The sequence below is a fragment of the Dendropsophus ebraccatus genome, chromosome 8 (genome assembly GCF_027789765.1).
Source record: "Dendropsophus ebraccatus isolate aDenEbr1 chromosome 8, aDenEbr1.pat, whole genome shotgun sequence".
Classification (NCBI taxonomy): domain Eukaryota; kingdom Metazoa; phylum Chordata; class Amphibia; order Anura; family Hylidae; genus Dendropsophus; species Dendropsophus ebraccatus.
Window position 1 is genome coordinate 15,816,309 of NC_091461.1, and position 13,400 is coordinate 15,829,708.

General features: G+C 42.3%; 1 protein-coding gene across 3 annotated transcripts; it reads right to left on the reverse strand.

Annotated features, from left to right (window-relative positions):
• Positions 1 to 255: 255 nt before the first annotated feature.
• LOC138798412 (tumor protein p63-regulated gene 1-like protein) lies at positions 256 to 12,924 on the reverse strand. Of its 3 annotated transcripts, none has more exons than XM_069978859.1 (6): positions 12,822 to 12,924; positions 8,641 to 9,543; positions 4,275 to 4,366; positions 2,540 to 2,716; positions 2,044 to 2,200; positions 256 to 646 (listed from the first exon to the last, which is right to left on the reverse strand). In XM_069978859.1, exons 2-6 carry the CDS (start codon positions 8,791 to 8,793, stop codon positions 452 to 454), a joined length of 774 nt encoding a protein of 257 aa, XP_069834960.1. In that variant the 5' UTR covers positions 8,794 to 9,543; positions 12,822 to 12,924; the 3' UTR covers positions 256 to 451. The 3 variants fall into 3 exon arrangements, with proteins under 3 accessions (XP_069834960.1, XP_069834959.1, XP_069834961.1); XM_069978858.1 differs by lacking the exon at positions 12,822 to 12,924 and adding an exon at positions 11,899 to 12,085; XM_069978860.1 differs by lacking the exons at positions 8,641 to 9,543; positions 12,822 to 12,924 and adding an exon at positions 4,514 to 4,589.
• Positions 12,925 to 13,400: the final 476 nt, after the last annotated feature.

Below are 13,400 nucleotides of genomic sequence, written 5' to 3' on the forward strand. Positions count from 1 at the left end.
TATATACCATGTGATCTGAGCCACAGTAGTGGAGGGACCAGGTGACAGCAGTTTTCTACATTGATAGAAACCTTGAGCTTTATGATCAGGATCTGCTGAGACGTCTTTATCTGAATGGACACAAGAATATTTCCATTCACTGACAGCAGCAGAGATGGTGACACATAGAGGATGATGGCAGCTACAGAACATTCCAGAACTACAGCCTCCTACTCCTTCACCTGCTTCAGGGATGTAACACTGTATCACACCGGATGATATCAGACATTTATTTACCAATCCAGCTTTTCTACATACAAATATCAGACAGAATGATGAGCGAAGCTCCTGGGGGATAAAAGGGTGACAGAAGCTTCCGGTATTCCTGATATGCAGGTGGGGGTCTTTAGCCGGCACTACTGCTGCGTATCCAGGGTAACTGTCTCCTTCAAACAGGAGGTAAGTCTGCTGCTCAGAATCCAAACCCCCACCTGGGCTTGGCGTAACCCAACTGGACCTTGTGGTTGAGGAAAGAGACAAGTCCGAGCGATGTGTCTATGGTCACAGGCCTTTGGAGGACCAGCAGACCATTGGCTCGGCCCGGGAGGGGGCTGTGGTCATGTGCCGCCTTCACCATCTCCACCAGCTCCTCCATGAAGTTCTCCACCTAGAAAACAAGAAAGCAATGGTTACCTGTGCCTCCATGTACTCCAGGGTTCTCTTCACTATCCAGTTCCTTCTACACCAGGAATGGGGAACCTGTGGACTTCCAGCTGTTGCAAAACTACAATTCCCATTGTGTCTGGGCAGCCCACAGTGTGGCTTTGGCTATCCATACATGATGGAATTAGTAATTTTAAAGGGAATTTGTCAGCACCTGGGCCTTAGCTGAGGTGCTGACAGTGTGCTATGGTTGGCAGTCCCCTAGTGAGCTTGGTGCCTTTTAATAATTTATCCGTAGAAAGGATTATGCACAATCTCGGGTCTCCTACTGTACTGAGGAGTCAAAGAGGAGTTGTGGCTCAGTGTTTGTGCCACACTCTAGCACACGTTAGCCCTCCCAACTATCTGTCAACAGAGGACTGATCTGCAATCAGATATAGTTGTACTCCTAGCCTGTGTTGGCGCTGTGGTCTAGGGGTAAATCATCTTCCTAAAGGCCAGCAGCCGTTTGTTTTCTTTGGTTTGATTCCCCCGATGGAAATGAAATATAGGTATTTATTCTTTTTTTTTGTTCTCATTATTGTGTAATTTGCAAGTACAGTATCAAATGCAAAGAATTCCCAATAGGGTCCAAATAAGTTTAGTTTTTTTAATATAATGATGAGAAGAAAAAAAAAAACTATATATTTTTTTCTTCTCATCATTGTATTAAAAATAATGAATTTAAAAACTAATTTGGACTTTTAAAAATGCTGGTCCCTAGACAGGTGATTTACCCCTAGACCACAGCTCCAACACAGACTAGGAGGTTCAACTATATCTGATTGCAGATCAGTCCTGTGTTGGCAGCTACTGACAGCATGAGTGAGCAGGAGGCCGGGCAGCATTTATGAAGAAGAGGGAGGAGGAAGGAATGGTGAGGTGTGGTAGAGTGCGGAACAAATGCTGAGCCACAACTCCTCTTTGACTCTTCAGTACAGGAGATGTGAGAGTGTGCATAATCCACTCCACGGACACAGTAGATAATTGCTCCATCTTAGAGGAGATAACTGACTGATTCTTGAGGGTCTGACTGCTGAGACCCTACACAATAAGAACAGGGATCCCAGTCTCCCATTAGAATAGAGAGGCCGTTTCTTCAGCTCCCATAGAGAATGAATGGAGTCAGTGGTGGCTTGCGCAAACAACCCGCTACTCTAGTCTAATAGGACACTGAGGTTCCTGTTTTCTAGACCCTGGTCAGACCCTCCCGATTCCTTTATTATCTACACATTATAGAAGTTCCCCCATGCATACCCCATCCGCACTCACATACATCTGTCCTCATCCCTTTCCTCTCCTGAAATACTCTGTGCAGCTCTGGGACTCGATACGATTGGATACATGCTATAGATTCTTCACCTGACACATGTCTCTCAAGGGTTTATTCGCTGGGTTTCCTGGGTGTCGGATCAGGTTGATGTAGGAGAGATCTTCTGTCCACGGATTCCACCATGATAGGAGAGAAGGAGGTTTCCTGAACTTGTCCCATTGTATCTGGAGAGCGTTTCCCTCAAGTCTGGAGAAAGCAAAGACGCAGAGTGAAGAACATTGAAGATCATGTAACCCCAAAATGTGGGGGCAGATAGAGGTGTATCTAGAATGGAGACAGCAATGTGCCCCCTATGTGCTTCCTGGTGGTGCAGGGGTTAGAAGAGGTGGCTATAATGACCTCTAAATCCGCTATCTCCTATCACACAACATATGGCTGAATATTTCATTTGCCCGCATCCTCCACCAAAAAGCACTGACGGCACAGAGATCTACACAGCTCCCACTGATCTCTACAGTACATCCATATAAACTGGGAAACTACCCTCCCCATATGTACCCCATTGGGGTTCTTCAAAGTTCTTACTTGTTAAGCGCCATCTTGGGATACGACAGAGGTCCCCACATTACCGTGTCAATGTAATTTAGAGGGATACGAAACACGTGAGATCTGCCAAGTTCCACGACATCGTAGTAACAGATCAGTAGGGATCGGTCGCAGAGGAAAGCAATCACTTCGCGCTCTGTGCCCCAGTGACTTATCCTGCAAGAGATGAAACCAATGAGAGGAACAGACAAGGGGAGAAACTGGAGGAGCCATTTTTGTGTTGCCCATTAAGAGGTTAGGCAGTGGTGTAGTTATAGGGGTCACAGCGGCCGAAGGTGCAAGCAAGCTTATAAGTGTGGGGACCCAGAGACCCCCCTCATCTCTTTATGGTTGACCTGCTAAAATTCAGCTCTAATGCCAAGCAGCATATGGAGGTCTGTGCGGCAGCACTGACAGGAGCGGAGGTGTCACACAGGTTACACTGATTATAACTATGGCCAGAGTAAGATTAGTATTACACCTACTAAACTTACGGGGGCCGCACAGGTGCATAAGACTACAGGGGCCGTACAGGTACATAAGACTACAGGGGCCACACAGTTACATAAGACTACAGGGACAGCACAGGTACATAACACTACAGGGGCCGCACAGTTACATAAGACTACAGGGGCCGCACAGGTACATAAGACTACAGGGGCCGCACAGGTACATAAGACTACAGGGGCCGCACAGGTACATAAAGCTACAGGGGCCGCACAGGTACATAAGGCTACAGGGGCCGCACAGGTACATAAGACTACAGGGGCCGTACAGGTACATAAGACTACAGGGGCCACACAGTTACATAAGACTACAGGGACAGCACAGGTACATAACACTACAGGGGCCGCACAGTTACATAAGACTACAGGGACAGCACAGGTACATAAGACTACAGGGGCCGCACAGGTACATAAGACTACAGGGGCCGCACAGGTACATAAGACTACACGGGCCGCACAGGTACATAAGACTACAGGGGCCACACAGGTACATAAGAAGGGATATCTGACTAGTCCTGTGTTTCGAGACTCTTAACCCTTTCACGACCTGGGGTCATTAATGCATCAATGCACAGGTCGTTTTTGGACATCAGCGTATGGGATCATAATGATCCCATAAGCTGATGTTTCTATGTCTGCCCCCTCTCCTCTGGGGGGCAGAGCGCACCTCTGCGCTTCCTGACTTTCCTCTCCCCGCTGGCCTCCGTAGCCAGGAAACTGGAAGCCTGAGGCTTCCAGTTTCCATGGCTACCATCGGGGCTCTGCAATCACTTTGCAGAGCCCTGATGCACATCGGCAGAGAATTCTCCCTCTGTAGAGGGAGAATTCTCTGTCAGGAGCCCTATAGATGCTGTGGTCATGCACCGGTGCTGAGAGTTGCGGCGGGTCCCAGGCTATCACTGATAACTGGAACCCACCGCGGATGACACAGGCGCAGCGCCTGCGACTGTGTCATCCTGCAGCGTAAATTAACGTTGCTGCAGAATCAGGCATAGGCTGCAGCGACCTTAATTTACTGTCGAGCGGCGGGAGGGGGTTAAATGAGGCTCCGTGGGCTCTGTTTTGCACCTAGGATGTCACTGTATTGATCGTTTTAACCAACAGCCGGCAGTGTTATCTTTGGCTGGTGTCCCTGAGATCAGTGATCTGTTTCCCGTCTGTCCTGGACAGGACTGGATGCCTCTGTGGCCAATGTCATATAGATATTAGGATAGTAAAGGATTGATTACTGTGCCAGGATCCAGGAGCTCCTCATGTTCCCATCTTCATCTGGAGATAAGTAGCCCTGGATGTCTTGGACGGCTTGCTGGACCACTGTAGGCTACGGGAGGAGGAGAACAATGGGTCACGTCAGTCCTAGGATTCCATCAGGTTATTGTGCACACAATTGTACATACTAAATGTCATCTTCTACGTTCTGCTACAGAGCTTTAGATGTAGCAGAGCTGAGTCTGTGACTATCATTTACCATAAATCATGAGAGAAAGCACAGCCCTACAACCGGACAAGCTCAGCTCTGCTACACCTATGTGAACAGGTGGGTGATCAGTACAGCCGTACCAGGGCCATGTTACCATGACAACAGTGCATCCTGCTATATGGGGTGTGTTCACACTGTGCTTGTAACATACATGTAGCACATGGGTAATAAGAACTCCGGGTGTCTATGCTGAATGTATTCACAGGGCACCATGGAGCTAATGAATGCCAAAAAGCATCCTCATGGTATATGCCAGGTAGGTGGATGTGAGTACTAGAAGGAGTAATAGTAGTATTTGTAGTAATATAGTATAGGGGTAGTAGTAACATAGTATTGGAGCAGTAGTACTATAGTAGTAGTAATATAGTATGGAGGTAGTAGTAGTAGTAATATAGTATTGGAGCAGTAGTATTATAGTAGTAGTAATATAGTATAGAGGTAGTAGTAGTAGTATAGTATAGAGGTAGTAGTAGTAGTAATATAGTATAGGAGCAGTAGTACTATAGTAGTAATAGTAGTAGTAGAAATATAGTATAGTAGTAGTAGTAATATAGTATTGGAGCAGTAGTACTGTAGTAGTAGTAGTAATATAGTATTGGAGCAGTAGTACTATAGTAGTAGTAGTAGTAATATAGTATTGGAGCAGTAGTAGTAGAGATATAGTATAGGGGTAGTAGTAATATAGTATAGGAGCAGTAGTACTATAGTAGTAGTAGTAATATAGTATTGGAGCAGTAGTACTATAGTAGTAGTAGTAACATAGTATTGGAGCAGTAGTAGTAGAGATATAGTATAGGGGTAGTAGTAATATAGTATAGGAGCAGTAGTACTATAGTAGTAGTAGTAATATAGTATTGGAGCAGTAGTACTATAGTAGTAGTAGTAACATAGTATTGGAGCAGTAGTACTATAGTAGTAGTAATATAGTATTGGGGTAGTAGTAGTAATATAGTATTGGAGCAGTAGTAGTAGAAATATAGTATAGGGGTGGTAGTAGTAATATAGTATTGGAGCAGTAGTACTATAGTAGTAGTAGTAATATAGTATTGGAGTAGTAGTAGTAATATAGTATTAGAGAAGTAGTACTATAGGAGTAGTAGTAATATAGTATTGGAGCAGTAGTACTATAGTAGTAGTAGTAGTAATATAGTATTGGGGTAGTAGTAGTAGTATAGTATTGGAGCAGTAGTAGTAGAAATATAGTATAGGGGTGGTAGTAGTAATATAGTATAGGAGCAGTAGTACTGTAGTAGTAGTAATATAGTATAGGAGCAGTAGTACTATAGTAGTAGTAGTAGAAATATAGTATAGTAGTAGTAGTAATATAGTATTGGAGCAGTAGTACTATAGTAGTAGTAGTAATATAGTATTGGAGCAGTAGTACTATAGTAGTAGTAGTAGTAATATAGTATTGGAGCAGTAGTAGTAGAGATATAGTATAGGGGTAGTAGTAGTAGTAGTAATATAGTATTGGAGCAGTAGTACTATAGTAGTAGTAGAAATATAGTATTGGAGCAGTAGTACTATAGTAGTAGTAGTAGTAATATAGTATTGGAGCAGTAGTAGTAGAGATATAGTATAGGGGTAGTAGTAGTAGTAATATAGTATTGGAGTAATAGTAGTAATATAGTATTGGAGCAGTAGTACTGTAGTAGTAGTAGTAATATAGTATAGGGGTAGTAGTAATATAGTATTGGAGCAGTAGTACTATAGTAGTAGTAGTAATATAGTATAGGGGTAGTAGTAGTAGTAATATAGTATAGGGGTAGTAGTAATATAGTAGTAGTAGTAATATAGTTTAGGGGTAGTAGTAGTAGTAATATAGTATTGGAGCAGGAGTAGTAGAAATATAGTATAGGGGTAGTAGTAATATAGTATAGGAGCAGTAGTACTATAGTAGTTATAGTAGTAGTAGTAGAAATATAGTATAGGGGTAGTAGTAATATAGTATTGGAGCAGTAGTACTATAGTAGTAGTAGTAATATAGTATAGGGGTAGTAGTAATATAGTAGTAGTAGTAATATAGTATAGGGGTAGTAGTAATATAGTATTGGAGCAGTAGTACTGTAGTAGTAGTAGTAACATAGTATAGGGGTAGTAGTAATATAGTATTGGAGCAGTAGTACTATAGTAGTAGTAGTTGGTAATATAGTATAGGGGTAGTAATAGTAGTAATATTGTATTGGAGCAGTAGTACTATAGTAGTAGTAGTAGTAATAATATAGTATAGAGGTAGTAGTAGTAGTAATATAGTATTGGAGCAGTAGTACTATAGTAGTAGTAGTAATATAGTATTGGAGCAGTAGTACTATAGTAGTAGTAGTAACATAGTATTGGAGCAGTAGTACTATAGTAGTAGTAATATAGTATAGAGGTAGTAGTAGTAGTAATATAGTATTGGAGCAGTAGTACTATAGTAGTAGTAGTAGTAATATAGTATAGGGGTAGTAGTAGTAGTAATATAGTATTGGAGCAGTAGTACTATGATAGTAGTAGTAGTAATATAGTATAGGGGTAGTAGTAGTAATATAGTATTGGAGCAGTAGTACTATGATAGTAGTAGTAGTAATATAGTATAGGGGTAGTAGTAGTAATATAGTATTGGAGCAGTAGTACTATAGTAGTAGTAGTAATATAGTATAGGGGTAGTAGTAGTAGTAGTAATAATATAGTATAGGGGTAGTAATAGTAGTAATATAGTAGTAGTATAACAGTAGTAGTACAGTGGTGCCTTGGCTTTCGAGCATAATTCATTCCGGGACTGTGCTTATAATCCAAATCCACACCCTCCCCAGCCATACGCTAAAAATACACCTAGACCGGCGTACTCCTTTAAATCAAAGCAAATTTTGCCATAAATCATTAAAAAATGCGGAAAATTGGTTTCCCAGACCAAAAATAATGATTTTTTATTCTGAATAAGATGTAAAACAAATTAAATAAACATTTATAAACAGCAGAATATGTGATATATAAGTTACTGTACAGTATAGCAACCAGCATGTGGTGTATAATGTATAGTAACTGTATAACCCTGATAACACAGCAGCAGTTTGTAGATACTGGATGGAACTGCAGATCCCCATAATGGAGTAGCATAGTACAACAGGCTAGAATAGAGAAGCAGGGCTGCTGTCAGAGGTCTGTGTGGTCACATGACAGCAATGAGAAAGGGTTTGTGTTCAGCATGGACCAATCAGGGAGTGAGAATTACAGAGCTGTGCAGGAGGAAAGCGACAGAAACATGTGAGAGCAGGCACATAGCAGCAGTGTGTATAGCTGAGTGTAAGTGCAGGCAAATTAGAGTAGCAGTGTGTATAGCTGAGTGTGAGTGCAGGCACATTATAGCAGCAGTGTAAATGGCTGAGTGTGAGTGCAGGCACATTATAGCAGCAGCAGTGTGAATGGCTGAGTGTAAGTGCAGGCACATTATAGTAGCAGTGTGTATAGCTGAGTGTGAGTGCAGGCACATTATAGCAGCAGTGTGAATGGCTGAGTGTAAGTGCAGGCACATTATAGCAGGAATGGAGAGGATGGGAAACACAAGGGCTGTCAGAGTACAGTGCTGTAGACCCCGCTATGCAGACCATACCCTCCCCCTCCCACCCAGTACAGGGAGCTCTTACACCAAAGCGATACGCTTACACCAAATCACAATTTTGAAAATCTGTGAGCTCTTCTTGCAAAACGCTCTCAATCCAAGTTACTCTTAAACCAAGGTACCACTGTTGTAATATAGCAGTAGTAGTATTGTAGTGTAGTAGTAGTAGTAGTAGTAGTAATATAGTATAGTAGTAGTAGTATAGCAGTACTAGCAGTAAAATAGTATAGTAGTAATATAGCAGCAGTAGTAATATAGTATAGTAGTAGTAGTAGTAATACAGTATAGCAGTACTAGTAGTAATATAGTATAGTAGTAGTAGTATAGCAGTACTAGTAGTAATATAGTATAGTAGTAGTATAGCAGCAGTAGTAATATAGTATAGTAGTAGTAGTAGTAATACAGTATAGCAGTACTAGTAGTAATATAGTATAGTAGTAGTATAGCAGCAGTAGTAATATAGTATAGTATTAGATGCTATTCTACACAGACACAACCCCCTTCCCCCCATTACCCTGAATATGAGGTAGTCCTCATTTGGAGGCTTCTGCTTTACTTCTGGGTCAATGTACTGGGGGGTGAAGGTTGCCCGGGGCTTTGGGGTGTACATGGGGTGTGGGGACAGTCCTGGTGGGGAGGTCTGCTTGGGCTGCATCTCTGGCATCATTCTCTCTGCTCTTTTTTGCGCTCTTGTTTTTTAAGGCTTTTTCAGAGTCTCTTCTTGTCTCTTGTTCTGCTTTACAGTTTCTTGCTGTCACTTTTTCTTATGTCCTGATTCAGTTTGGATTCATTGTTCTCAGTCTAGTGACAGCTCCCTCTCTCTTGTTGGGCTGTCTCTTGCTCTTCTTGCCGTCTCTTTTTGGGCTGTCTTTAGTTCTGTTCTCCTGGACTCTCTTCAGTGTGCTAGCCGTCTGTCTCCTTGGTTGATCCTATAACCATCTGTCTCCTTGGTTAGATCTATAGCCGTTTCTCTCTTTGGTTGGTCCTATAGCCGTCTGTCTCTTTCGTTGGTTCTGTAGCCGTCTGTCTCTTTGGTTGGTTCTGTAGCCGTCTGTCTCTTTGGTTGGTTCTGTAGCCGTCTGTCTCTTTGGTTGGTTCTGTAGCCGTCTGTCTCTTTGGTTGGTTCTGTAGCCGTATGTCTCTTTGGTTGGTTCTGTAGCCGTCTGTCTCTTTGGTTGGTTCTGTAGCCGTCTGTTTCTTTGGTTGGTTCTGTAGCCGTCTGTCTCTTTGGTTGGTTCTATAGCCGTCTGTCTCTTTGGTTGGTTCTGTAGCCGTCTGTCTCTTTGGTTGGTTCTGTAGCCGTCTGTTTCTTTGGTTGGTTCTGTAGCCGTCTGTCTCTTTGGTTGGTTCTATAGCCGTCTGTCTCTTTGGTTGGTTCTGTAGCCGTCTGTCTCTCGCTGGTGGCTGCTGTCTCTAACTGTATTGGTTACGCAGGAAGCAGGAAGAAATATCTCTAAGAAACGAAACCAGTTCATCCAGTAGCGGCCCCCAGAGCAGCGCTCATTGTTCTCCTCTCCCCCCACATTACTGCACTGAATACAGGAGTGCAGCACTTTATATACTGACTATCCTCTGTATACAGGAGTGCAGCACTTTATATACTGACTATCCTCTGTATACAGGAGTGCAGCACTTTATATACTGACTATCCTCTATATATACAGGAGTGCAGCACTTTATATACTGACTATTCTCTGTATATACAGGAGTGCAGCACTTTATATACTGACTATCCTCTGTATATACAGGAGTGCAACACTTTATATAGCGACTATCCTCTGTATATACAGGAGTGCAGCACTTTATATACTGACTATCCTCTGTATACAGGAGTGCAGAACTTTATATACTGACTATCCTCTGTATACAGGAGTGCAGCACTTTATATACTGACTATCCTCTATATATACAGGAGTGCAGCACTTTATATACTGACTATCCTCTGTATACAGGAGTGCAGCACTTTATATACTGACTATCCTCTATATATACAGGAGTGCAGCACTTTATATACTGACTATCCTCTGTATATACAGGAGTGCAGCACTTTATATACTGACTATTCTCTGTATATACAGGAGTGCAGCACTTTATATACTGACTATTCTCTGTATATACAGGAGTGCAGCATTTTATATACTGACTATCCTCTGTATATACAGGAGTGCAACACTTTATATACTGACTATTCTCTGTATATACAGGAGTGCAGCACTTTATATACTGACTATCCTCTGTATATACAGGAGTGCAGCACTTTATATACTGACTATTCTCTGTATATACAGGAGTGCAGCACTTTATATACTGACTATCCTCTGTATATACAGGAGTGCAACACTTTATATAGCGACTATCCTCTGTATACAGGAGTGCAGAACTTTATATACTGACTATCCTCTGTATACAGGAGTGCAGCGCTTTATATACTGACTATCCTCTGTATATACAGGAGTGCAGCACTTTATATCCTGACTATCCTCTGTATATACAGGGGTGCAGCACTTTATGTACTGACTATCCTCTGTATACAGGAGTGCAGCACTCTATATACTGACTATTCTCTGTATACAGGAGTGCAGCACTTTATATACTGACTATCCTCTGTATATACAGGAGTGCAGCACTTTATATACTGACTATCCTCTGTATATACAGGAGTGCAGCACTTTATATACTGACTATCCTCTGTATATACAGGAGTGCAGCACTTTATATCCTGACTATCCTCTGTATATACAGGAGTGCAGAACTTATATACCGACTATTCTCTGTATACAGGAGTGCAGCACTTTATATACTGACTATCCTCTGTATATACAGGAGTGCAGAACTTATATACCGACTATTCTCTGTATACAGGAGTGCAGCACTTTATATACTGACTATCCTCTGTATACAGGAGTGCAGCACTTTATATACTGACTATCTTCTGTATATACAGGAGTGCAGCACTTTATATACTGACTATCCTCTGTATATACAGGAGTAATCAGCTTTACTACCCAGTTTGGATTTACAGTCATGGTGGTAAAGCACGGACTGACCGCACTGTAATCATTTTCTGTTCCCTTATTGCACTTCTCCTATGCACAGATACAATGCTCTAGTATAGACCGCAGGATGGTTTATTGCTTCCTTTCTCGGATTGATCCTCCATATTCAGTTGGGACACCTCTTGCTACATATGCCTGATTACTGGCTGTTTCACTGGTTTCATAAAGTTATATAGATTTGTAATTTACTTCTATTTAAAAAAAAAAATATTCCAGTCTTCCAGTGCTTATCATCTGCTGTATGTCCTACAGGAAGTAGTATATTTTTTTCAGTCTGACACAGTGCTCTTTGCTGCCACCTCTGTCCATATCAGGAACTGTCCAGAGCAGGAGAGGTTTTCTATGGCGATTTGCTACTGCTCTGGACAGTTCCTGACATGGACAGAGGTGGCAGCAGAGAGCACTGTGTCAGACTGGAAAGAATACACCACTTCCTGCGGGACATACAGCAGCTGATAAGGACTAGAAGATTTGAGATTTTGAAATAGAAGTAAATTACAAATCTGTATAACTTTCCAAAACTTTTTTCTGGAATACCCCTTCAAGGTTCAAAGGACCCAACGTCAAATCGGCAATAGGGTCCCCACCTATTTTACAATTTGCGGCAGTGGCGTCTTGCTATGTTGTACGCACCAGAACCCATAGTGCGTCTACTATAGCATTGTCCGTGCTCCAGCAACAACTGGACAGAGCCACTAATACTTTCGTAGAATTACCTGCAGGTACACAGCTACAAAACTAGATGACTTGTCTGTTGTCCATGTCAGGTCCTTGTAAGGCTATGTTCACACAACATACTTTTTATGAAAAGAACGGTTGTTTTCAATTTACACAACGGCCATTCTTTTTATAATGCTTTCATTAAAGTCAATGCAAACAACGGCCGTTGTTTCACACAATGTATAGAACAATGGCCGTTGTTCGCTATGGCCATTGAAATAACCAGCCGCTGTCCGTAGACTTCAATGCAATTTTCATTTAAAACAATGGCCGTTGTTTGAACAAGAGACATTAGGGGAGATTTATCAAACATGGTGTAAAGTGAAACTGGCTCAGTTGCCCCTAGCAACCAATCAGATTCTACCTTTCATTCCTCACAGACTCTTTGGAAAATGAAAGGTGGAATCTGATTGGTTGCTAGGGGCAACTGAGCCAGTTTCACTTTACACCATGTTTGATAAATCTCCCCCATTGTTTTGAGTGCCAAATAACAACCGTTGTTTATATGTTGTGTGAACATAGCCTGAAGGGGTTATCGGGGCTACAAAAACATGGCCACTTTCTTCCAGAGACAGCACCGCTCTTGTCTCCAGTTTGGGTGTAGGTTTTGCAACTTAGTTCAATTGAAGTGAATAGAGCTTAAAAGGGTTATTCAGCGCTACAAAAACATGGCTTCTTTTCCCCCTCTCTTGTCTCCAGCTTGGGTGGGTTTCAAACTCAGTTCCATTGAAGTAAATGGAGCTTAATTGCAAACCACACCTGAACTGGAGACAAGAGAGGGGGAAAAGTGGTCATGTTTTTGTAGCGCTGAATAACCCTTTTAATTACAAACCACCTTGAGACAAGAGCGGTGCTGTCTCTGGAAGAAAGTGGCAATGTTTTTGTAGTGTTCTATAGGAGCTGAGCTGCAGTAACTCACCATCACCACTACACAATGTATGGCGCTCTCTGCTTCCGGCTCTGGCAATCAGCTGATCATTAAGGTTCCGAGTGTTGAACCTCCACCGATCAGATATTGACGTTCTCTCTTGAGAAAAAGTGGCGATGATCCAGCGACGACCCGAGAATGTACCGAGGAGCATAAGACGTCAATAACAATTCATTTTCCAATTAGATAATTGAGGCGCAGTTACCGTAGACAGACGCCATCTGATGTCCAGCATCTCCTGCCAGGACCTGCATCCAGACAATGGGCACGCAGAGGACGCCAATGCCCAACATATTTGTGTAACAGATTTTAAGATAATTCATAATAATTCAATGGCAGCAGATCCGTCCAACTGCGGCATAATGGAGATGTAGACATGTGCCAGCGCGAGGGCGGCCATGCATAACACACCGCCACTCTGACACGCTGTCAATATTATTTAGGATTTATCAAGATACATTATATGGGCACAAGTATTAGGCCCCCGACATGTTACATCTACCGGAGATTATAAGACATTAGCTCGTAGAGATTAAAGGGGTACTCTGGCGAAAATCTTTTTCTTTCAAA

Bases quoted from the DNA above. Each gene is read 5' to 3' on its own strand.
- LOC138798412 (XM_069978859.1), bottom strand. From the start codon at position 8,793: ATGATGCCAGAGATGCAGCCCAAGCAGACCTCCCCACCAGGACTGTCC. The intron at 4,367-8,640 runs GTAATGGGGGGA...CTCCTCCCGTAG, and splicing joins AGGACTACCTCATATTCAGG to CCTACAGTGGTCCAGCAAGC. The intron at 2,717-4,274 runs GTAATCAATCCT...CATCTCTTGCAG, and splicing joins AGCTCCTGGATCCTGGCACA to GATAAGTCACTGGGGCACAG.